This window comes from Hermetia illucens, chromosome 2, assembly GCF_905115235.1.
Source record: "Hermetia illucens chromosome 2, iHerIll2.2.curated.20191125, whole genome shotgun sequence".
In the NCBI taxonomy this organism is placed as follows: Eukaryota; Metazoa; Arthropoda; class Insecta; order Diptera; family Stratiomyidae; genus Hermetia; species Hermetia illucens.
The window spans coordinates 102,864,739-102,890,337 of record NC_051850.1 but is presented as its reverse complement, the minus strand read 5'-3'; the positions used below and the strand labels follow the sequence as shown (position 1 = coordinate 102,890,337).

At 38.4% G+C, this 25,599-nt stretch overlaps 2 protein-coding genes and 1 long non-coding RNA gene across 3 annotated transcripts in view; 1 reads left to right on the top strand and 2 right to left on the bottom strand.

Annotated features, from left to right (window-relative positions):
* LOC119648022 (augmin complex subunit dgt6-like) overlaps positions 1-19,817 on the bottom strand; it is a 37,721-nt gene extending 17,904 nt beyond the window's left edge. Inside the window, exon 1 of the mRNA XM_038049437.1 lies at positions 19,750-19,817. The gene's annotated coding sequence lies outside the window, so the exon portion shown is untranslated. The remainder of the gene's footprint in view (positions 1-19,749) is intronic.
* On the top strand, positions 16,031-17,695 carry LOC119648024. Its single transcript, XM_038049442.1, has 2 exons — positions 16,031-16,092; positions 16,147-17,695. The coding sequence occupies exons 1-2, from the start codon at positions 16,042-16,044 to the stop codon at positions 17,317-17,319; spliced, it is 1,224 nt and encodes a 407-aa protein (XP_037905370.1). The 5' UTR covers positions 16,031-16,041; the 3' UTR covers positions 17,320-17,695.
* A 4,565-nt stretch (positions 19,818-24,382) lies between the features above and the next one.
* Positions 24,383-25,059, bottom strand: LOC119647468. The gene is made up of 3 exons (XR_005248878.1): positions 24,941-25,059; positions 24,547-24,623; positions 24,383-24,471 (listed from the first exon to the last, which is right to left on the bottom strand). It is a non-coding gene; the product is annotated as an uncharacterized LOC119647468 (long non-coding RNA).
* Between the last annotated feature and the right edge of the window lie 540 nt (positions 25,060-25,599).

Here is a 25,599-nt window from a genome sequence, read left to right as displayed (position 1 = left end):
TCTTCAGTTGGTTAGGTTAACTGAGTTGTCCTGTACTTTCCTAATTAACCAATTTGCCATTTTGTGTTGATTTGAAGCGTTACCGACACGTCCATGCATACCAAATGCTTATCTCGTGAATGCAACTGAAGACCACACGCTAGCAACTGTAAGGTCTATTTCATTACATTGAAGAGATAACTCTGAGCGAGCTCCACTAGGCTTTTAAAACGTCTCAGGCAGGCACAGACATTCGTCTGAACTAGACAATATAAAAATAAATAAATACATCAAGCAATTGATGCCGTTGCGAGTGTGGCTTGAAAACGTTAACGTTTGCCATCTCGTTGTCAGTATGGCTCCAAAGAGCCATTGTGTCGAGTAGTGTATCTACCGGACGACGTCCTGGATTCAATCGACGGTGTTGGGAGAGATGAAAATCGACGGTCCGAAGAGTATTGACGAACCTCTCACACAAGCAGATCATGCTAGGGGTAACGCAGATAAATCTGCACCACTCGAAGGGCGCCTCAGCTAATCTGCTTGTCTTTCTCCTAGATGAATCACCATAGTATAAAAGAAGGTAAACCTATTGGTAGGTTGCGACGCCAATGCAAGGCATACACTTTGGGGCAGGTCGAAAATTAACGAGAGAGGTGAATCATTTTTTGAGTTTATTATAAATATAAGTCTATCGGTTTGTAACAGGGGCAATACCCAGCTCGGAGAACTGTTACGGTTGGGAGGAACATCACCCTACTAACCGACAATGGGATTCTTATGGTGGAGAACTGGAGAGTGTCTGACAGGAGATGCTTCTCAGATCATGGTTGGATACTTTTCAGTCTAGATCTTGCCGCACGGGGTACTGGTCCATAGGAGACCATGCCGCCAGGCTCGGCATATTTTAGAATTTGCATTGCCGAAGCTGCGGAGGAGAGGGGGAAACCTTCAGGCATTTCCTTTGCGATTGCCCAGCTCTAGCTAGAGTCAGGTTACAGACACTGGGTAAACCACTCTGCCTCCCTGCTCTTATAACAGCAGTTACGGTGTTAGGAGTGTGTGGCATCAAAACAGCGCACCACCGCGCTAATTGGGCTCATCGGAGCTTCTACCGCTACCTACCTACCTACTATATGACAGGCGTCAACAGTAAGTATGATGTTCACGTCATTTCCAAATATGATACAAAACGAAGTCGCTTTCTTAAAAAGGAAGAAAGCTAAATTTTTCAAGACGATTCTACGAAACCTTACTATTTTGAGTTGTGTTCTTTAACTGCAGGCTGTCAAATCGGAGGAAGGGCATTATTTCTTTGGATTGGCCGGACAACATTTGAGAAAAAAGGAGCCCAGAACAATAACTCAAAGAAATGATCGAAAAAGCTTGGTGTTAAGTGGTGACTCTTTTGCAGTGGTTAAACCCTTAGTGCGGCTAAAGGACGTCCCCACAACCCCGGTTGATATCTCGGGGTGGCTTGTAAGACGTTTTCGTCAATACCTGCAAAAAGGCAGGAGAACCTCCATATTTGTACGGTACTCTTGCGCCATCAGAAAGCGTTTTGACTTTGAGCGAGATAGATCCCCGTTTTTATTTTCAGATTATTGGACTCTAATTATTCATTTTTTCTTATATATATATATAAACGAACTCTCGTCACATGTGCTTCACCTTAAATTCCTTTGCAACACCTGGGATGAGACTGAGTCAAGTTAACTTACCCCATTATATTAATATAACACGATCATACAATGAATGAATGAATGAAAGGCCTTCTTTTCTCGGAACATTTAACAATTTCTTTTTGTTTTATATTCTTCCTATCCAAATGGCCTATCAAATTGTATTTTTTAGAGTCCATTATAAGAGTCTCTAAACGCAGCAATTGTGTCACAAATCTAACTGAAGACAATTATTTCCACAGAGGTGCGTACTAAGGGTTTATTTTCTTTTTTAATTTTTGATTTTTTAACAACGGCCCATTTTTACAAAATTAAAAAAAAAAATATTATTTAAAGACGTTCGAAAAAAACTAGGGACACTTTTGGAGTTTCAATTTTATAATTTTCAGCATTGACCAAGCATGTAATACGAAGTCCTGATCGTCCGGCTTTGATGGCTCAGGCATGGTGTTTGTATTGTAATTTCACCAGCATTCTAGATCCATGCCCTGAACAAAATTCATTCATGTACTGAGATATTAATATTAATGGTTATATTGAACTGGAGTATGGCATTTATATACGCTTACAGGGAAACAAACCGGGAAACCAGTAGCTGGACGCTTCAGGTATGAAATGCGTTTTCTTATGTGAGGTGCTCAACAATTGACAATTTCATTTCCACGTACTTCAAAATCCAATTACGCACTACTTTTTAAGATCTTTTCACAAAACTAATTTGTTCTGGAAAATTCTGTATCGATAATAATCCACTTACATTAGTACTTTGTTTTAAAGTTTGAGTATTATTTAGCAAATATACATAAGCTCACTTAAATCAGATAGCGTATAAAAAAAGAATGATCCAAATTGGATTGTTGCAACATCGATTATTATTACTATTATTATCCTCATGCCATCACATAGGAGGAATGTTTAACTATGGGAATTTTCTGTATAGCGTTTATGTTGTCTACAACGAACCAGACAAAAGCCGGCAATCATCATTGAAGGCGGTAACCGGCATCCGGTCTAAGATTGCCTTATTAAGAAACTCCAGACACTCCGGCTTTGCGCCGAGGCTCATCAATTTGATATCCTTTATATCTGGCAGGCATCTTGGACTACACCATCGCTCTACCTGAGGCATGGTTAGCCATGTCTTGTTTACTACCGTAGATATTGCCCTGATAGACTTCCCATCCTGGTTCAACCTCATCTTAATCCGTATAACTGACCCGCCCACCGCAACCTATTGAGTGTTTTCATCTCATCAATTTCGTCCCTCATGTAGGAGGCCAAATTCTTCGAAGGAGTTTTCTCTCGACCGCTGTCGGATCTTATAAAGTTGAGATGGCTTTTTACCAGGCTTTTCTGTCACTGTGTCTTCCTTAAGGAAATTTTGAACCGCTCTTGTTGATATATTCATTTGAAATTCTGGTTGCACTTCCGCCCTAATCCGATTTGCATTTTTGAAACTATCTTGAAGGAGTTTAATATGGTCTTCCCTTGAATCGATGCGCTTTTTAAGGTTTTGTGTGAAACAAAATTCCTCAGGTCATGGGCAGAGGCGTGAGACAGTGTCTGATGAGATCACCTCTGCCTTGCGATCGAAACTGATCAGCTGCAAATTTTTTATCTCACTAATTGTCACGCTTAAGACGATGCTCTTTTTCGGGATATTGAAAGTTGCATTCTTAGACACCCATCATCATCATCATCAACGGTGCAACAACCGGTATCCGGTCTAGGCCTGCCTTAATAAGGAACTCCAGACATCCCGGTTTTGCGCCGAGGTCCACCAATTTGATATCCCTAAAAGCTGTCTGGCGTCCTGATCTACGCCATCCATCTCAGGCAGGGTCTGCCCCGTCTTCTTTTTCTACCATAGATATTGCCCTTATAGACTTTTCGGGGTGGATCATCCTCATCCGTAAGGATTAAGTGACACGCCCACCGTAACTTATTGAGCCGGATTTTATCCACAACCTGACGGTCATGGTATCGCTCATAGATTTCATCGTTATGTAGGCTACAGAATCGTCCATCCTCATGTAGGGGGCCAAAAATTCTTCGGAGGATTCTTCTCTCGAATGCGAAATTATCAACGGTCTCAAAGACACCCATGATTTTCAAAAAGTGGAAGTTCTTTAGAAATTCGAGGGGTTGCACAAAACAGTTCTATAAGGAGACCATCAAGATCCATGATGGCCGACCATGTGTCCGAACAATAGGACGCTAATGACGAGGTTAAGTAAGGTGCAGAAATTTATCAACCTGTTACCATTATCATTAAGGTCATCAAGATCATACTTTCCCATTACATGCTTGAGTAGGTTGTTACATATCAGAGCTTTTGACATTCAGCCAGCCATTATAATCAGGATGTCATTCTAACACCTATCCTACACGATTAGTATTTCATCGGTTCCGCATCAGTTAAAATGACAAAATTATGATCAATATTAAAATTTGAACATTTCGCAGTAAATCAGAATTCGCAAGTTTTTAGCTCATGAATTTCCATCCATCCACGAAAAGCAAGAATGATGGGAATAAATTTTAATCCTCACTTCAAAGGGTAATATCAATATTTTGGGATGCCTAGATGTTTCATGGGCATTCGGGCTATAGTGACACTTCCTTTCTCTTTTTTTTACACGAACTTAGAAATATGGGACAGTTTAGCTCGAATATTTAGAAATTAACTAGGAATTTCCATAAAAAGCAGAACCAAGCTTATATTCATCAATGAAAAGTATCAAAATCAGCGTCAACAATTCTGTCAGCGTATTTTAGAAAGGCGAAACGACCCCTAATCGATTTTTGCAAAGCAAATTTTCGATATTCGTCGGCCCGAATAGGAAGTGATCTCGTGATTATGATTTTTGTCTATCAAAGACGATTTCTGATTTGCTTTTTGCATGTGTGTACGTTTCAAGACAATGGTATGGAGAGCCCCAGGACACCTACTTTGAACTGTTGTTGACGGCTACTACAAGTGGCGCTCTCATGACCTGGGAGTCACTGTCTGATAGGATCTCGATTGCAAGATACCAGTCCAGGTTAAGAAGTATCACAATTGTGCAGTGCTACGTGCCAAAGGAAATTTCCGATAGAGGAGAAAAATGCTTTGGTGATATTGTGATCGGCATGGGTGATCTTAACGCCAAGGGCATGCGTTTCGAAAGCATAGACTTTGTGACCGTAACAACAACGGTTAAAGGTTTGTAGTCGTTAACCTTACCGTCATCGGCGATACACTATTCGAGCACATGGCCTGCCACAAGGTCAGTTTGGTTTTGACCTGGCTAATCAGATCGACTGTATCGCAATCAGCAATAGATTTAATAGTTGTCAATATGTGTAACAAAGGATGTGCTAACATGAATAATTCAGGATTTAGAATAGCAGGGAAACAGAATTGGTGTGGAAATAATCAACAACAAAATCAAGATTCTCAATCTGGCTGATCACTCTTCCTATTCCCAATAATGGGCAAAGCATTGAAACTGTTGATCAATTTGTTTGTCTAGGAAGACTTGTTTATGCTGATGATGGTGCCAAATTTGATGTCGCTAGACACATTAACAGTACTAAATCCACCTCTGGGGTTTTGTTGTTTTTGTTGAACAAAATGTGGTACTATAGTCTATCGACCGGATCCTTTTTTCACATATTCCCAGTTTTGATAAAAAATATTTATTTAAAGAACTTTATTTTCAACACTAATGATCATAAGGCTTTTTAAGGTTTTGGCTATATTCAGTAAAACAATGTATAGGGTGTGCATTTTTTTTACCGAATATAGCGATGCTACCAGATAAAAGTCTCGGATATTACTTTTCAATGGAGAAATTAGTTTTAACATTGGTTGTAAAGGGGAGGAATGTGGGGGTCCGAAGTGCTCAATTATTTCAACGACCTATTCATAGAAACAACCTAACCAAAAAATGTGAATAAAATTACGGTGGTCCACGCACATGTAGTGCATGCTTCAAAGTACTCCCAGTTACAATATCTGCTCAAATAAAGTAAATAATAGTATATTACAGTGAAAACTTTCATGGGTGGACACCGACGGTCGAGCAATTTTACGAGGAGTAATACAATTTTTCGAAAAAATTCTGTCGAAGGAGGTGTAAGCAAATGAATGCACTTTCTAAAAATATGACAAAATTTTTATTTCATTCTTTACCAGGCAAAACCTAAACTAAAGATTTATTCAATTTTTATTTACATTCCATTTTCCAAAAAACTCGGAAATTGTGAACTGAGGCAACATTTCCCTATTTTTCTTCCAAGAACAGTGTTTGAATTCGTCCCTCTAAATTTTTTAAATGTTCGAAGGCGATATAATCGTTTTTACAAAAAACCTTTAATGTTGAAATTGTTTTCAAAACAGCCTGATTTGACAGCACCTTTAATGCTTCATCAGACTGTTCAGTGTCGGAATCCTTTTCATCTAAGCAGATTTCGCTACTGGAACAGTCGATCTCAAGCTCTGGGAATGTTGATGGAGACTCAGTGGCTTATTCATTATCGATTTCGAGGAATTCTGTTGCGTCCCTAAGTGTTTCTGCCAACTGAAAAATAGAAAACAACGAGGCTAAGGGCAAGTCGCCCTCAGGGTTGAATTCTTCTGACTAAGAATCATTTTTGTCAAACCCAGCTTAGCTAAAGCAGTTTATAATTGTTACTTGCTGCATCTTAATCCAAGCTGCCTTTATGAAATGCACACCATCCAAGACGTTAATTGGTTTCTTCGCCGAAGAGTGCTAATGCTAGCCAAAGATGTATTTAACATGCATTCTTCGACATTAAACTTTAAAATTTTTAATAACGCTCTGATCTAACGGCTGACAACCTGATGTCGTGTTGCTTAGAAGAAAAATAATTTGTGTATTTTGTAATTGCAAGGCGGGAGGATGCGAAGTTGCATTGTCTAGGAAAAGTAATATTTTCCTTTTTGCTGCGTAATTTTTCAGTCAAATTCCATTAGTCACTGAGTCATTAACTCGCGGGTCATCCACGCTTTTTTATGAAAATGCCAAATTATTGGCAACAGCTTGATGTCCGTGGAGGCAAATGCTCTGGGATGTGCAGCTTTTTTAATCACGAGTGGTTTTTCTTTTTCTCTTGCTAAATTAGCGTACAGTAAAATTGTTAGCCTTTCTTTGGACAATGTTCCATCGTGACACTTATCTGATTTGAGAGCAAGCGTTTTTTGGGCAATGTTCTAAAGAAGAGACCTGTTTTTTTAAAAATTGTTCAACGTCCTCTGGATTAACAGCAGAGGCTTCACCAGACACACATCGAAATGCTTTGTTGTGTCTACTGCGAAATCTTTGCAGCCAACCGTTAGAGGCAGGGAAATCTTTAACTCCAAGGCTTAAAGCTATTTCTTTGGCTTTCTCTTGGACAATTGGTCTCGATAATGGAGTGTTTTGACTTCGGACCTCGCCAAATCAGTCATAAACCATGGCATCAATATTTTCCCCTTTTGAATTGATAAAGTTTTTTTTACTGTTGAAATTTTGTCTAGCAATCCATCTGGCCCTTAATGCCTCTTTGTTATGCACAATAAGGGACACAGGCGTTTTTCCTATGTTAAACCTGGTGGAGACAAGTCAAATTAATTTATCAATATTGAAACTGTTTTAGATTATTTGCCTTTTGGCTAGCACACATATTTCATTTTCGTATGTGTTGAGAATATCTATTTTCTCTTTTAAAGAAAGCATTTTCCTCTCTGACATTATTAATTATTTTACCTTTTAGACTTTTCACCTCAACTTGTTGCGATTGAATGAGACAATGTTGCGATCATTACCGAAATTAGCACACACACTTCTTATCAGGAGAGTCTCCAATTTAGTTTGTGGACTTTTATGTTTGAATTCCTATGCACAATTTTGTGCGTCATGTACGCTTTTAAGAGGTTCGTGTGCGTCTATGAGGTTTCTTTTAAATAAAAAGTCTACTGTCCGCGTCCGGCAAAAAGGGGTGTCCGCCCATCGGAGGCAAATTGTTCTGACATATACAAAAAAAATCATAATCCGAGAAAAATTGTCCGCCCAAAATTTATCGCCAACTCTCCTTACATTCATCCTAGATTTGGAAATTTTTGCAAAATTTTAGAAAATTTGGTTGAAATCCTACTATTATTAACAAAGTTATAGTAGGTCAAAGTTGTTTCTTTCGCGTCAAATTGCTACTCCCAACAGGAAAAAATGTCAGTATCACACGTCGAATTGAATATCGAGTATACCATATTTGACATATATTCACTAGGAGCTATACATAAGTAGAACCGTCGTGTAACCAAATATTCTTACACAATAAATCTACAAAACCTTTCATACGTGAAACACCGAGCTTCCGGTTTTCGACTTATATCTTCTATCCAAAAGATATTAAAAAAAGGAGCCAAGCATTGTAAAGCACATCAACATCTAATCCATTTCAAAAGAATAACTGTCATTTATTAGAGTTAGTTTCTTATAATTTGAGGAAAATAACAAAAAGCAATAGTTTGTTTTCAACGTTCTATCGCATTAGTTATGTCCCCATAACAAATCGCATAGACACCTAATTTCCCACAATCAAATGTAATCAAATACACCAAATGCACCTAAATTCAAATGTAATCAAATACACCAAATGCACCTAATAAAAGCAATATTGCACTTTAACAGTAATGAAATAAAATACACTCATTCCGGCTAACAAACTCTATGTAGCACATGCCGGATGTGCATTATCAAAATCAGCATAATCATGTTATAAAATATTGTAAAGAATGAAATGAAAGACACTAGTCTTTTTATCACGGGAATAAACGGTTCTTTTTCTGAACAAAATTCTGTTTCATTTATTTTTTTTCTCGACGTGTCTATCAGACACATAACTGGCGCAGTCGCAAAAGTAAGGGCGGAGGACGGTACGATTTAGGATTCCTAGTACGCAGAAACCATTCCGAAGGATTATCGGTTCGCGACGGTTGATCGCTTACGGTTCAGTGTGCTAATTTGTGCAAGTGCAAGTGACGAAGGATAATTGTTGCGCAGAGCAGGCTCAGCGAAAGCATATCGCTACTCGAGCAAACAACGCAAGGATTATGAGAGTCCTACTGATCATTATACTCAAGTAAGTTCTTGGTCATATGCCTCTCCCATCCAAATCGAAATTCCCATCCTCAAAACCCTATAACACGCTTCCTAGGCTATTTAGACGTAATAACTCTCCTACTAAATTAAGAAAATATAAATCCGATAGTGGTCATATAAAATCTCCCGCGAGTGAAAATAATCTTAGTGTTCCAAATCAATCAATCATTGGCTCAATCTCGAAATTAACCAATTTATTCAGATCACGAAGTTTGTCTATATTAGTTAGTGAAAGTGAAGAAGAAAACAAAATAGAATATAGTATAATGGCTAACCCAGGTACAAGTTCGCAACCTCAGGTTACAACCATAGATATTTTCAATTCATTACGGGTACCTGACGCAATCAAGGATCTCCCAAGATTCGAGGGTAACCCGCGATTACTGTTTGATTTCCTTGGCAACGTCGACGAAATACTTTCCCTTATCGATGTTACAAATGGAACGCCATATGGCAAGTTATTATTGAGGGCCATTCGCAACAAAATTGTTGGAGAAGCGAACGAAGTTCTCAATATGTATGGGACACCATTAGATTGGAATCTCATTAAAACCAACCTCACCCTTCACTACGCCGACAAAAGGAATGAGACCTCCTTAATAAGGAACTTGCATGTGTTAAAACAAAATAATGATTCGGTGCAAAAATTTTACAGTGAAATTATCGAAATACTTAGTAGTATGAATAATCATGTGTGTATTCATGAAAGTGACCTCAATGTGATCTCTGCAAAAAAATCACTCTTCGCAGAGATGTGCTTAAACACATTTTTATCGGGATTGAAAGAACCACTTGGGTCCACCGTTCGGGCTATGAAACCCATAACTCTAGCAGAAGCCTACGCATGCTGCATACAAGAGCAGAATATACTCTATACTAAGTCAGATTCGAACCGGAGTCTATTAAACCCAAGGCCAGTTAACCTGCTGAATTCCATCATGTTTCCCCAACAAAATAAGGATGTGTTTAAACCTAAACTTTTGTTTCCTTTAATACCCCCACAAGGGTTCTCGAATCCTCCGTTTAATCAACAATACAGACCTAACTTTTTACCTCAACAAAAACCATTTGGCATGTATCAACAACCTCAAAATCCTTTTGTCAGGCAACAACAGTTTAGACCTCCGCAGTATCCTCAGCAATTCCAACGACAAGCTCCATTTCAGAATAACTATCCTCATTTTCAACAAAGACCTTCTAAGGTAACCCAACTAGCGTACCCTATAATCTCGAACAATATTATTCCCAATATTACTATGATGATGAAGACGTTTATTTTTTTAATCCCTACAAAAACTACAACCAGAATAATTCCGAAGAAAACAATATTGATGAGGAAAATTTTCCTACGAATGCCTCCTCAACCCAATCGGATACCTAGATATTAACACACACGGTAACCTACTACCCTATGTTAGCATTTCCTCCCCTTTTGGACGTCCATTAAAATTTTTAATCGACACAGGAGCATCCTCGTCATTCATCAACCCCGAATATATCAATCCGAGTGATATAAAATCAATTAAACCTATTTCGATTAGCACTGTTATTTCTAAACACGAAGTCAAAGAAGAAGTTATCTTACCAAATTTTACTGAATTCAACCAACCCGGTAACTCGCGTTTCTTAATATTCAAATTTCACGGTTATTTTGATGGGCTACTTGGGATAGACATTTTGAGTAACCTCGGAGCTAAAGTAGACCTAGGCAACCAGGTGGTAACGACTAACAATGCCGTACTCCCTTTGAACTTCAAACCGAACTTCATGTCTAACAAATACGTAATTTCACCCGAAACAAAAGTAATCGTAAAACTTCCTGTTGACATACAAAATGGAGATATTTATATTAAATCAACTAAAATCTCCCCTAACCTAGCAATCTCGGAAGGAATTTACAGCGCGGTTAATTGGTACGCACCAATTGAGGTTTCTAACCATTCACAAAAAGAACAAATCCTTTTAATTGAACATCCCCTTATGGCGGAAAAACTCTCAAACCGATACGAAGAAATAAATAACCTAAACATCTGCTGTGACAGGGATCAGTCACTACTGGCTCTACATGAGGATATTATTAACCTTCTTCGAGTGTCACATTTAAATACCGAAGAACAGAAAGGCTTGTTCAAAGTTTGTAGAGAATTTGACGACATCTTCCTCCGAGAAGGACAAGACTTGAATTTCACTAACCAAGTGAAACATCGCATCAGAACTACCGATGAACTACCCATTTATACAAAATCCTATAGATATCCTTTCATACACAAACCTGAAGTACGTAATCAAATCTCCGATATGCTTAACCAGGGCATAATTAGACCCAGCTACTCACCATGGAGCTCTGGATAGTTCCAAAAAAACCAGATGCGAGTGGTAAGCAAAAATGGCGATTGGTTATAGACTACAGGAAATTAAATGAGAAAACAATAGGGGACAGGTACCCACTCCCAAACATTAATGACATTTTGGACAAACTAGGGAAGTCTATGTACTTTTCGACATTGGATCTCGCTAGTGGGTTCCATCAGATCGAGATGGATCCACGCGACGTTTCTAAAACGGCCTTCACGGTCGAAGGTGGCCATTACGAATATGTTCGCATGCCATTTGGGCTGAAAAATGCACCTTCGACTTTTCAACGAGTCATGGATAACGTTTTAAAGGAATTGCAAGGAACAATCTGTCTAGTGTACCTAGATGACATTATTATATTCTCTACCTCCTTGCAGGAACACGTAGAAAATCTTCGAAAGGTATTCCAGAAACTTCGTCAAGCAAACCTTAAGGTTCAACTCGATAAGTCCGAGTTTCTCAAAAAGGAAATAGCTTTTCTTGGCCACTTGGTCACAACAGAAGGTATTAAACCAAATCCTAGCAAAATCCAGGCTATCACCGACTTTCCCATTCCGAGAACCCCGAAAGAAATCAAATCATTTCTTGGGTTACTCGGCTATACCGTAAATTTATTCGGGATTTTGCAAAATTGACCAAACCACTCACAGAATGTCTAAAGAAGGGACGACGTATTGATCTAAACGATCGCTATTTGAGAACTTTTAAATCTTGTAAAGATATTCTCACCAACGATCCCCTCCTTCAACATCCGGACTTCAAAAAACCCTTTGTGCTCACAACAGATGCGAGCAACTTTGCAATTGGTGGTGTATTATCACAAGGGCCAATCGGCAGTGATAAACCAATCTGCTATGCTAGTAGGACCTTGACTGATACCGAGATCAACTATTCGACAATCGAAAAGGAGCTCTTGGCCATTGTGTGGGCCACTAAGTACTTCCGCCCATACCTCTTCGGTAGGAAGTTTACAATAGTGACAGATCACAAACCCCTTATCTGGATGATGAATCTAAAGGATCCAAATTCTAGACTGATACGTTGGAGGCTCAAGCTGGAAGAGTACGATTATGAATTGCATTATAAAAAGGGTAGCCAGAACAGTAACGCAGACGCCTTAAGTTGAATAAAAATCAATAAAGAGACGAACAATAAAAACTTAACTGAAGTTTATGTTAATGAAACTCCAGGTACATCCGCACAAAGTACTATGGGTTCCACTGTGCATTCCGCAGAAGAAAAGCTTAATACAGGAATCCCTATTTCTGAACGCCCTTTAAACGAATTCTCTCTTAAATTGGTACTTGAAAAAACTAACAATAGACCCCAAACGATTCTCGAAATGCCATTCAGAAATAAACAGCGACGTATCATTCGAATGCAAGAATATACGGAAACAAACCTTATCGACATCTTCAAAAAATTTATTCCTCCCAATAGACTAACTGCAATATATATCACCGAAGAAATTTTCAGAATAATACAGGAAACTCATTCAAACTATTTTTCTCAATCCAAAAACTTTAAGGTCGTAAGATGCATGGAAATCCTAAAAGAAATAAGTGAAAGCGAAGAACAAGATGCTTTAATTACTGAATACCATCTAAAAAGTAATGATCGAGGAATAAATGAGGCTCTTGGTCATCTCAAGAGAGAATATTACTTTCCTTTTATGAAGAACAAAATCACACAAATAATCAACAATTGCGAAAAATGCCAAACACTTAAATATGACAGAAATCCTCAAAAACCGAAGCACCAAACCCCAGATCCTCCAAAAAAACCTTTAGACGTACTCCATATGGACATATACACAATAGACAAACGCTACATACTAACCATCATTGATAAGTTCTCGAAATTCGCGGCAGCCTACACTCTCGAAACCCGAAACAGCCTAAATATTATTAAATCACTCAAACATTTCATCAGTCTACACGGTATTCCCAGAAATCTAGTCACAATCGTAACCAATCAAGGCCGAATTTACATCTTCTATCTTCAAAGACTTCTGTAAACAATATACATTAAATCATTACTTAGTTTCTTACCAGCAGACAAGCAGCAACGGACCTGTAGAAAGACTTAACTCGACTATCACTGAAACTTACAGAATAATACACGACAAACACCGATACAAGGACCCAGAAGACATACTTAATGAAGTAATCATCACTTACAACAACGCTATCCATTCAGCTACGAAATACACTCCCTTTGAATTATTCGACGGCAGAACCTACAAGTTTGACAAAGACGCGAAGTACACTAGTAATCATGAATATCTAGAAAAACTTAGACAATTTCAAACACAACTCTATCCCGAAATAGAACGTTTACTACTTGATCAAACCAATAGACGATTAACAAAACTAAATAAAAATAGAGAAAACCCAGAAAATTACAACGAAGGATCGGCAGTGTTTAGAAGAGAGTGTAGACGAAACAAATTGAATCGAAGATTTACTAAACACAAAATTAAGAAGAATAATCTTGTTACAGTTATTACAGACAAAAACCAAAAATTACATAAGTCCAAAATTAAAAGTAAACGAAATTTTCAGGGAACTCTTCCTACTGACCATGGTAACCAGCCAGACGATGAACCTGCAGGACCTGACACATAGGAATGGACTACTTCCAATAAACTTGGGAAATGCACGTTTGATAACATCCTACAAAGACTTGATACACATCGTACAACTCGATAAATACAAGGAAAATATTGACAATATACATGACTCTCTAGCAATTTTCGACAATACTACAGAATATACAGGAGTGGTAGAAATATTAAAAAGAAAGGTCGACGAAGTTAAAACTAAACTTGATACAATGATGCCGCGGACTAAAAGAGGACTAATAGACGGACTAGGTACTATCATAAAAGGTATTACGGGGAACTTGGATGCAAACGACGCGATAAGAATAAATAACGAAATAAATAAAATCTTTGATAATGAAAGACAACTCGAAACTAAATTAACTCAACAAAGCCAACTAAACGGGCAAATGATTGAACGATTCGGTAACATTACAGCACACAAAAATCAACAACAAAAAACAATAACTGACTATTTAAAACATATTAATGAAATTTCCAAAAACGAAATTCGAAATGATAATAGAAACATAAAATATTCGCAGTATATGAATCAAATTAATATTAACATTGACGTACTTGATAACCACTTAAACGGGATTTCAGAAGCAATCATTCTAGCAAAATTTAACATTATATCCAAAATGATACTGAATCCTCAAGAACTAACGGAATTATATCGCCTATTTGAAGAACAAAACATTAATATTACATCCGATGAACACATATATGAATTATTAAGTCTTCAAGCCTACTCAAATAACTCAAATATTATCTTCAACATAAGAATCCCGGTCCTCTCAAACGAATCATACTTCTTATTTCACCTTATACCCCTACCTATTAACAAAACCCGAACAATATTAACAAAACCCTATGCCATCCTTGGGCATGAACATATCCAAGAATTTGATAGTAAATGTCAGAATATCAAGGGGACATTTTATTGCCTCGAAACCACTAATTTGGAAAAAGTCTCTCATTCAAAATGCGTAGCAAGCATCCTGAATCACAAGCCTGCCGAATGTCACATCTACGATCGCGAAAACGACATCGAGATTTTCGAACCGGAGCCAAATCACTTGTTGCTGATCAGTGTTCCGGAAACGATGGTTAATACTACCTGTAGACCTAACGACTTTAAAGCGAAGGGAACCCTCCTAATCCACTTCAAGGACTACGAGATTTCGATCAACAGCATTACATACAGCTCCAAAATACAAACCTTCTGGGACGAGATCAGCATACATCCAACTGCATTTAACAACATAAACTTTACATCGCCCACTAATAATCACCTTCAACTCAAACGTCTAGGAGACTACCAGTTCACGAATTTGCGCCTAGAGAAGGACTCGATAACCGACTTCGAACTAATGGATCTGCACCTACCTCTCTCTGCAACCACAGGCATTATCCTCGTCGTTTTTATAATATATTATGCCTTTTCTAGACGAACTATCAAAAACTCAGGCCAACATACTCTACCTGTCATAGCTCCGACCAACGAACCTGCAAAGATCCAGTTTCTTTGGCCATCGCTTTCTTCTAGGGGGGGAGAAGTTATGTCCCCATAACAAATCGCATAGACACCTAATTTCCCACAATCAAATGTAATCAAATACACCAAATGCACCTAATAAAAGCAATATTGCACTTTAACAGTAATGAAATAAAATGCATTCATTCCGGCTAACAAACTCTATGTAGCACATGCCGGATGTGCATTATCAAAATCAGCATAATCATGTTATAAAATATTGTAAAGAATGAAATGAAAGACACTAGTCTTTTTATCACGGGAACGGTTCTTTTTCTGAACAAAATTCTGTTTCATTTATTTTTCTTCTCGACGTGTCTATCAGACACAACTCATTGGGCACGCATCCATTTTACCATATTGGATTTTTTGGGCTTTTACTAAAATTATACACAAAACTTTATATTTTATTTACCAAAATAATAAGTGAAAATGGTATTTAGCGCCTGAAATGAAATTTAGAAAAATTTCGTATTAGAATAATTTTATTAATTTGTGTTTTCAATGGTTACATACTTTCTCTCAGATGTATATTCATCCCCATGTTTTTGTTGTTGAAGTTGTAAATTTAGGTGAACTAACTTACTTCAGCAATCTGAGTAAAATTACATTGAATTCAAACAAAACGTCTCTAATTCTTAATGCTGCTGTAAATTAGAAGTTGAGCAATTGATTTGTACTAAAAGGTTTTGAGAATTAGCCGAGACATGTTATTGCTGTCAAAACAAAGGTTGGATGGGTTTGGACGGCTGGACCATGGCGACAGAGTCTGCAGTAATAAAAAAGGTAAGTGCGGATTTCTACTGTTTCGAGTGAGTTTATCCTTATAATTTCTTATAGTTGAAAGAGGATGTAGGCGTAGCATTCGAGGAAGTGCGTAAAGCTCTAAGTGTTCGTGAAAAACTTCTCTTGCGACAAGTCGATGTTATTGCAAGTCAATGTCAGAAGCAGAGTAATTTAAATGAGGATATTAAATTCATTCCAAATGACGAAATTGACTTGATGGAGAGCATACGGTCCTTTGGGAAATTCAATTTACCTCATTTGAATTTTACGAGCGACTTGTACGTAAGCGAAGATTACATATGTCCAAGTGTGGACCATGAAACTATGTACAAGTGTTTGAACACAAAGGACGAGGTGGATGTGTGCAGCCAGGTTGGGGACCAAACAGGACAATCCGAAGAAAATGACCCCATTGACTTTTTTAACGATAAGATACTTAAGGAAAACATCGATAACATGAATGAGTCGATAGTGAATATCACCTTGAAAGAAGCCAAAGATTTGATCGAGAAAACCAATAAAAACTTTGCAGATAAGATAGAAGGGACTGAGAAACATTACATATCTAGTGAAAACGAGGAAATCGTTAACGATTGCTTGAATGGAAACACGAAGATTGCTCAAGCGTCTCAAACAGAAGTGGTTTCTTCGGGGGACTACAAAAAACCAAATATAACGATCAATAATTGCAATGGTATCATCAATCTGAAGAATATTTCTAATTTGACCATTAATTGCTCCGGACAAACGTCCATCCAGACGGCTCAGAAGGCAGACATCACGACCATGGCACCCGGGGAGAGCACCAGCAGCGATATAGTCAGCTCAACGGTCCAGTCCGACGACGAGGAACGAAACGTGGAAACCAAAGAGGACAACGACAGCAGCTCGGTCAATTGTGAATTCTACAACCGACTAATCAAAGAAATAAAGAAGAGCATCAAGCAACATCACCAGAACTCGCAAAAGAACTTGACCGACGCCCTTGGCAATCACGTGTGCTCATCAACCTCAACCGAGTCAAACGGCAACGACTCATACAATCGCAAACTCTTGTTGAAGAACTTCGAAAATCTCAAAATTGTTCTTGAAAACAACGAAAACGACACCCATCCCGTGCAGATTGAACAATGGCTCACTGAAATCATATCGGAGACTGAAATCGAACCAATGCAGAACACTGGCATCCTAGAACACAGCAAATTCGCCGGTAGCAAGCTCTGCTAATTGAAACCACATATGCGGAATTGAAGGCGTCCTCGTGGGCCCAAAGATATCCTCATCACGACTAGAATATAAGCGCGAATCCTCGGTAGCTTGTAGATTGATGAGAGTAGGAGAGCAACGAACATTCTCTGAACCAATATTCCACTTAGGTCGAACACAAGCAACATTCAAACAATTTTAGCAGCTTTTTATATACACGGATATTTTATGATAGCTGATAAGTACTTAAAACGTTTTTAGCAAACTAAGCAAAATGTCTTCAATTGTCGATATTATACGTATATTTATTTGTTTATGTATTGCATTTACCGGAATCTGCTAAGATTTTTTTTATTTCGAATGTGAGTAGGAAATAAATTTATTATATATATATTCATCTTGGAGGTATTATTTCAAATGAAAATCTCTCTTCCTATCTATTGTCAGTGAACTCGCAATGCTGCATTTTACTGAGGGAGCAACTACAGTGGACTACTAAACCACTAAAAGCCGTCTTTTAAGAGCATTTTGCCGTCAGTCGGGCATTGATTTTGCATTTTTATTTGCAGGAAATCTTGTTATTAAACTCTAATTTGTAAAGGACCTAGTGTTAGGGTGACCTGCTCGTAGGAAGAACTTGGTAACAATGTTTTGAGTCGTGTTGGAGATAAATTAGTTAAGGTAAGGTATATTTTTAAAACTCCCTACACCGTTACAAATGTCCTCTTAAAATATTTTGGAAAAATTCGAACATTAAAGCAGAGTAAAACGGTTTTAGGAGTGGGCGTCTTTCAATTCTTATAGTCTCATGACTTTGATTGCATACCCCCTCTTTATAAAATATGTATTTCTTCTATTCAATGGCTTATATGTTATACAGGCTTACTGCTTACCAGGGACCGCAGATTAATCAATTGTACGTGATAGAATTCGATTTCAAGATTGAATAGAGTCTCTAAATGATGTTTTTTTCAATTGCCCGTTAGTTAATGTCAGGATTTATTCAACCTGGTTGGATAAATCTTAGTTCGATTTATTTGTTGACATATTCAAAAACTCGACAAAACATTTTTCGTGCAAAGAACGACTGAAAGAAGGGTTGACTTTTCGAAGTTCCGTCATTTCGTTTATTTTTGTCAATTTGCCATAAACGCTGCTGAATTCGTATATATATTTATATATGCTTTTGCTATATATGTGTGCTCTGAGATGGCCGTGATGTTCATCAATTTAGAAGGGTGCATAAATATGTATTTACGCACCTCATAATAGACAATGTCCAACGTTTGCTTCTTTAGGATGAATGTATTAATTGTATCTTGAATATGTACATATATGAATTTGGAAATTCGGAAAGAACATGAGAAATCACAAAACCTTGAATACCTGAACTCTTTAGTTTACGGTTTCCCGACTTCTTTGTTTTCGGAAATTCGTTTCTATTATTCCGCTTCTGATTAGCTTTTTCATGGTTGTTGTTGTAGTGAATCAAGTGCACGAGCTCTTGCTCAATTATACCATATTTAATTTGACCCATTGAGCTGGTGTTTAGGAATGCATTCAAAGCATTCCCAGCTTGTACAAAAATTTGTGGGATAACAACCTGCAAATTTCAAAACTTGCTTACTATTGAAATGTTAACAACGCCTTGGATTACGGTCTGACTTCCTAGCTATAACCTTTGGGTTACGAAAGTGATTTTTGATTTTTTCTGGAATATGTGTACGCTACGAGAGCAATAAGGAAGATTGCCCCTTCACTCACTTTCACTTTGAGTGAGAATTTCATAAACGAAGTAAAATGGGACTCTTGACAGCACTCCACTGCTTTTAGTGTGCTTTTGTGCTCTGAGAAAGTCTAGTGGTCGCAAACGCGAATACGGATCCAACTGTTGTGGACGGCTTTCCTAAGGCGTGCCAGTCTCTAACAGGGCTTCATGTAAAAAGTACTTAACAATTACTTTCTTTATTTAATAGCTTGCTCTTTAAGTATTTAACATTACTTATATTTATTATAATATTTAAGTTAACATTTATTATTAAATTAGTTATACATGTTATTTGACCTAATCTTAGTCGGCGGACTCAACTTCCGTTTTCCTATTTTTTTAATTCAAAAGACTTCAGTATTTATTCATATATTCGAACTTAATATTACAAATTAGAGACATTTACGAAAAACATAATTACTGCATTAGATTAATTTTTTGTGTGTGTCTACTACGTTTTAGACAACAAGTCATGGCACACTTTTCTGCGATCTTCCACTCCCGTGGCGTGCTACGCAAAGTGGATAGATCCGCGCCATCTATTCGCTCGCACTCGCAACATTCGAAATAAATTTCGAATGCTGCGAATCCTGCCGCGCCACACTCTTATATGTGAAATATTTATTGTTCATATTCAATAAAATATATTTTATGTACGTACGTATTACTTAGTACTTACGTACTTAAGTATTACTCCTCCTACACCGTTTAAATTATGTAATTCAGTGTACACCTTCCATATTCACCAATGTACACATTTATTTTGTGTTACGAGTATAGTAACATACCCGTGATAACAGATGACAGTATCAAAACCAATGCCAACGTTATGTAAATCCAATACTTTTGAGGTCTGACATTGCACTTGGCTGCGAGATTCCAGTCCAGGTTAAAGAGCGTTATAATTGATTGGATTGGTTGTTGGTTGGTTGGCTATGTCATACATTCAGGGATATGAGTTCGATTCCGTTACATTTATCCAAATTAGTTTTGAGTAAAGGAGCTGAAGCAAAAAATAGGTGTAAATGGATAAATCCATGCTTGCAAGTGAGGCATTGAATAGCTTCTTCACATTTTCGGGTACATGTTGGGATCATACGTCGCTGGAGTTACTAATTCAGTTCCACATAAATAAAAAACAAAATAAAAAAAATAAAATGTTCAAACATCTCTAAAATAGAAGTATAAAATGTATTTGCCGCGGAAGTTGCCATTGGGAGTTTCGAGGAACGAGACTTTTCAACAAACAGTACGAATTTGTTCTGCAATAATTGCTTTCCAATAAACTTGGAAAAATAGCAACTCATCATCATCAACGGCGCAACAACCGGTATCCGGTCTAGGCCTGCCTTAATAAGGAACTCCAGACATCCCGGTTTTGCGCCGAGGTCCACCAATTCGATATCCCTAAAAGCTGTCTGGCGTCCTGGCCCACGCCATCGCTCCATCTTAGGGAGGGTCTGCCTCGTCTTCTTTTCCTACCATAGATATTGCCCTTATAGACTTTCCGGGTGGGATCATCTTCATCCATACGGATTAAGTGACCCGCCCACCGTAACCTATTGAGCCGGATTTTATCCACAACCGGACGGTCATGGTATCGCTCATAGATTTCGTCACTGTGTAGGCTACGGAATCGTCCATCCTCATGTAAGGGGCCAAAAATTCTTCGGAGGATTCTTCTCTCGAACGCGGCCAAGAGTTCGCAATTTTTCTTGCTAAGAACCCAAGTTTCCGAGGAATACATGAGTACTGGCAAGATCATAGTCTTGTACAGTAAGAGCTTTGACCCTATGGTGAGACGTTTCGAGCGGAACAGTCTTTGTAAGCTGAAGTAGGCTCTGTTGGCTGACAACAACCGAGCGCGGATTTCATCATCGTAGTTGTTATCGGTTGTGATTTTCGACCCTAGATAGGAGAAATTGTCAACGGTCTCAAAGTTGTATTCCCCTATCCCTATTCTTGTTCGTGCTTGTGTTTGACCAGTGCGGTTTGATGTTGTTGGTTGATTCGTCTTCGGTGCTGACGTTGCCACCATGTATTTTGTCTTGCCTTCATTGATGTGCAGCCCAAGATCTCGCCCCAATGGCCGCCTGCTCGATCTGGATGAAGGCAGTTTGAACGTCTCGGGTGGTTCTTCCCATGATGTCGATATCGTCAGCATAGGCCAGTAGTTGGGTGGACTTGAAGAGGATCGTACCTCTTGCATTCACCTCAGCATCACGGATCACCTTCTCGAGGGCCAGGTTAAAGAGGACGCATGATAGGGCATCCCCTTGTCGTAGACCGTTGTTGATGTCGAATGGTCTTGAGAGTGATCCTGCTGCTTTTATCTGGCCTCGCACATTGGTCAGGGTCAGCCTAGTCAGTCTTATTAATTTCGTCGGGATACCGAATTCTCTCATTTCCGTGTACAGTTTTACCCTGGCCATGCTATCATAGGCGGCTTTAAAGTCGATGAACAGATGGTGTAACTGTTGTCCATATTCCAACAGTTTTTCCATCGCCTGCCGCAGAGAGAAAATCTGATCTGTTGCTGATTTGCCTGGAGTGAAGCCTCTTTGGTATGGGCCAATGATGTTCTGGGCGTATGGGGCTATCCGGCCTAGCAAGATAGTGGAGAATATCTTATAGATGGTACTCAGCAACGTGATACCTCTATAATTGCTGCACTGTGTGATATCTCCCTTTTTATGTATGAGACAGATTATGCCTCGCTGCCAATCGTCAGGCATTGATTCGCAGTCCCATACCTTGAGCACAAGTTGATGAACCACTTGGTGTAACTGGTCGCCTCCATATTTAACCAATTCGGCTGTAATTCCATCGGCTCCAGGCGACTTATGATTTTTTAGCCGATGAATTGCACGGACTGTTTCTCCTAAACTTGGTGGTGGCAGTATTTGTCCGTCGTCTTCAGTTGGCGGGACCTCCAACTCGCCGATGTTCTGGTTGTTCAGTAGCTCATCAAAGTACTCAACCCATCGCTCTAATATGCCCATTCTGTCGGAAATCAGATTTCCCTCTTTGTCTCGGCAGGATGAGCATCGAGGTGTATAAGGCTTCATCCTGCTGACTTGTTGGTAAAACTTCCGCGCCTGGTGCGGTTGCTCCCTGTACTTTTCTAGTTCACAGACTTGTTGGTTCTCCCAGGCTTCCTTTTTCCGTCTGTGAAGTCGCTTCTCCGCTCGACGGAGTTCGTGATAAGTCTCTGCGCGTGCCCGCGTTCTTTGAGAATGCAACATTACTCGGTATGCGGCATTCTTCCGTTCCGTTGCTAGCTTACATTCATCGTCAAACCAGCCGTTCCGACTCCTTTTGCGGCTGGGGCCAAGTATATTTGTGGCCGTATCCATGATAACGTTCTTCAGGTGGTTGTGAAGATCATTAGTTGATGCTTCATCTCCAGGTCCTCTATTGACTGCGGTTATTGCGGCATCCATTTCCCTCTTATAGGTGTCGCGGAGGGTTGTGTTGTGGATGGCTTCAGTGTTCACTCTCACCTGATTGTCAGAGGGGATTCTAGGTGGTATTGTTATTCGAGCTCGGAGCACCATGCCAACGAGATAGTGATCCGAGTCTATATTGGCCCCCCTATATGTTCTGACATTCATCAAGGCTGAGAGGTGGCGGCGTTCGATCAACACGTGGTCAATTTGGTTGAAACAACTGATTCCCACAAACTTCCAAAAGATGGCCATGCCGACAGATAACGACTCAGTTGAAATTGTTCTTTACAATGGTCGGTGGGAAGGCATTAAATCGGGTCTTTATGTGGTGAAATTCCAAAATTATTAATGTTGAGACTTTGCTGGTATTGAACCAAAATCCGGTTTTTGTCTCTTTACATTTCACATGTGGCTTAAATCATATGAATGTTTTTTTGTATATTAGTTATAGATTCGCTTCAGGAATGACAGGTTTTGTGTATGGCGTATGTAAGATTCCACTTGTCCTCAATTAGGACGGCTTAGTGTATATGAATTTAATGTGTCAGAGTATTCAGTTTAATGTGACACTGGCGACTACGCTGTTTTTGATCTAGTATGATCTCGATAATAATATGACCCGCTTCAAAATTTCAAATACTTTAGCCTATATTGTGCTTTATGATTCTACAGTATAATCCTTGGACGAATTTTCCAATAAAATTCGATAATATGTATATAAATATATTATCGAATTTTATTGGAAAATTCTACTAGCCTTCTCTGAACAGGGATTGGTATGAGGTGTATTTGAAGGCCTAGATTTATATCTTATTTTCTTCAGTTGGGTATGAGAATGAGCCCCCCCTCACTTCAAATTTGTACTTTTTGGCCCTTCAAATCTGAGATCTGTTTGTAAAGTACTAATCGAAACCTTTTATTTGACACCCCATACTACTATATTTGGAGAAAATAAAGTCTGCACCTCCTCTTTGTTTGTATGGTGACACCTTTTAACCACACTTTGTATTATACAGAACCCTGAAATGGAGTATGAAAAATATAAAATTAAAGATTAACTCCAAATTCAAAATGGAGCTAGGTTTGATAGTATATAAACCAAACCGAGTTATGGTTTAAACAAATGACGGTAATAGCGCCAGATATTTGTCAAAAACTGCGTTTGTTTTATGCAAATTATTCACACAAACGGCAAACAAGTTGCTTTTACTAGTATCTTCTCATCGTGATATTTGTAACCCATCATGTGAAGTATATCCGCTATCGGTGTAAAATTTATATACTTTATGTACAAACACGACGAAAATTTACATTTATTTTTGGGTGAAACCACTTTTGTTTAATCTATACCTCAATATCTTAAAAATCAAGTAGCAAAATTTCATGCACAAGAAAAAAATCAGAGCCTTGAATTGCATAACTTAGTTCAAGTGGAGCATCTGTTCTTCTCTGTCGGCGTTGTTAAATTGGTTCTTAGTCTTTATTTTGTAATAAGTACTGTATTTACACATTTATTACTAAGGTTTTTATCAATTGAATTGGACGATTAGTGAAAATAAAATGTTGTTTAGTTATCGTAATCACTGGCTCACAAATTTATTTCAAGTGGTAAAGTAATATTAGATATAGCAACGAATATCTCCATCGGTATTTTCTCTGATGGGTTAGCATCCATAATAATCAACCTGTGGGTATAAAAATCACTGATATGGTAATATTTGCTGAAACGCATAAGAAAGGCAGAAAGGTCATTATTCGACGGTGAAAAACAGGCTTTTTGCTGTGAAATTTTTCGCTATTTACCGGAATACGATGTATTTTGAGGGCTAGATTTGATATAGGCACACCATCTTCATTGTTGATGTTTCGGTTGCATAGTTTCTGAACTTCTCACTTAACATTTATAGTTTTTGACCCACTACTCCCCTATTTTGCACCCGATATAAGAACTTAGACCTGGTTGTGAATATAAAAATTGAGACCTTTTATTCGATATCGGGTTTATTTACGAAAACTTCCACACCACCTTACCACTTTGCTTGTTTAGGGCCCCCTTTAAACTTCACACAAAACCACGGCACACACTGCATGCGACAGATTTTACAGTTCTTATATATTCGTCAAATTTCGTTTCGAGGAGTGAATACATTTCCGAGAAAAGTATGTATAATAAATAAAAAAAACTTGTTTTTCCTATTCGCTAGTGTTGATATATTTGTGTTGCAACCACTTGTTCCCTTCATCAGTGCTCACAAGTCTAACAAGAGAGACTTGTTAGCTCTGATGAAGGGAACAAGTGGTTCCCGAAATATCGGAATTTGCAAGAAAAATATATCAACAGTAGCGAATAGGACAAACAAGTTTTTATTATTTCAAATAATTTAATCGCTAGAAAAACTGCGTAATTACACTCAGAATTCCACACCTTGAAAAAAACCTGGCGCAAACAAATTTTTGTAAGGCTGCCATTTCTAACATTCATTTAGAGTAGAGTAAGTAAGGCACCGATTTCCACTACTATCAAAGTGTATTCACGTTTCGGCGGCCGAATGTCACCAATAGAGCATTGAAAGTGTTCATTCGAATACATTTTAGTTTTTTGGACAAAATGTACTTCAGTAATGTGTTCATAGACTTTGTTGTCAAACTTTAATTGGACGGTTGTCAAGAACACTGGTAAACTTGATCGTCAGTGGTTACAATTGAAATGTCCAAAACTTCACTACATATACTCGATTTTCCCCATTTCCATACATATACTAACCATCGTCTCAATCAGTTGCTAAACAGTTGGCGCCATTTGTTGATGAGTGCCATCAGGTCGGAAACTTTTTAGACAACCTACGTACTATACTAGGTGGACTGTGCCTGTGCAAGTAAAGTTACATGAAATGCGCCAAAATTACAATAACACTGTGTTTTCTATGGGGCGGAAGGCTTTTCGTATGGAGTTTTCTTGCTTGTTTGGGTTCAGAGACAGGGGAACTTGAAGGCATATTTCGGATTTCCAGGCTAACAAGAGATAGACCTGAAGAAGAAAATTCCAATTCAGCTTGCCATCCTACAGCTTAAGTTGAAACACAT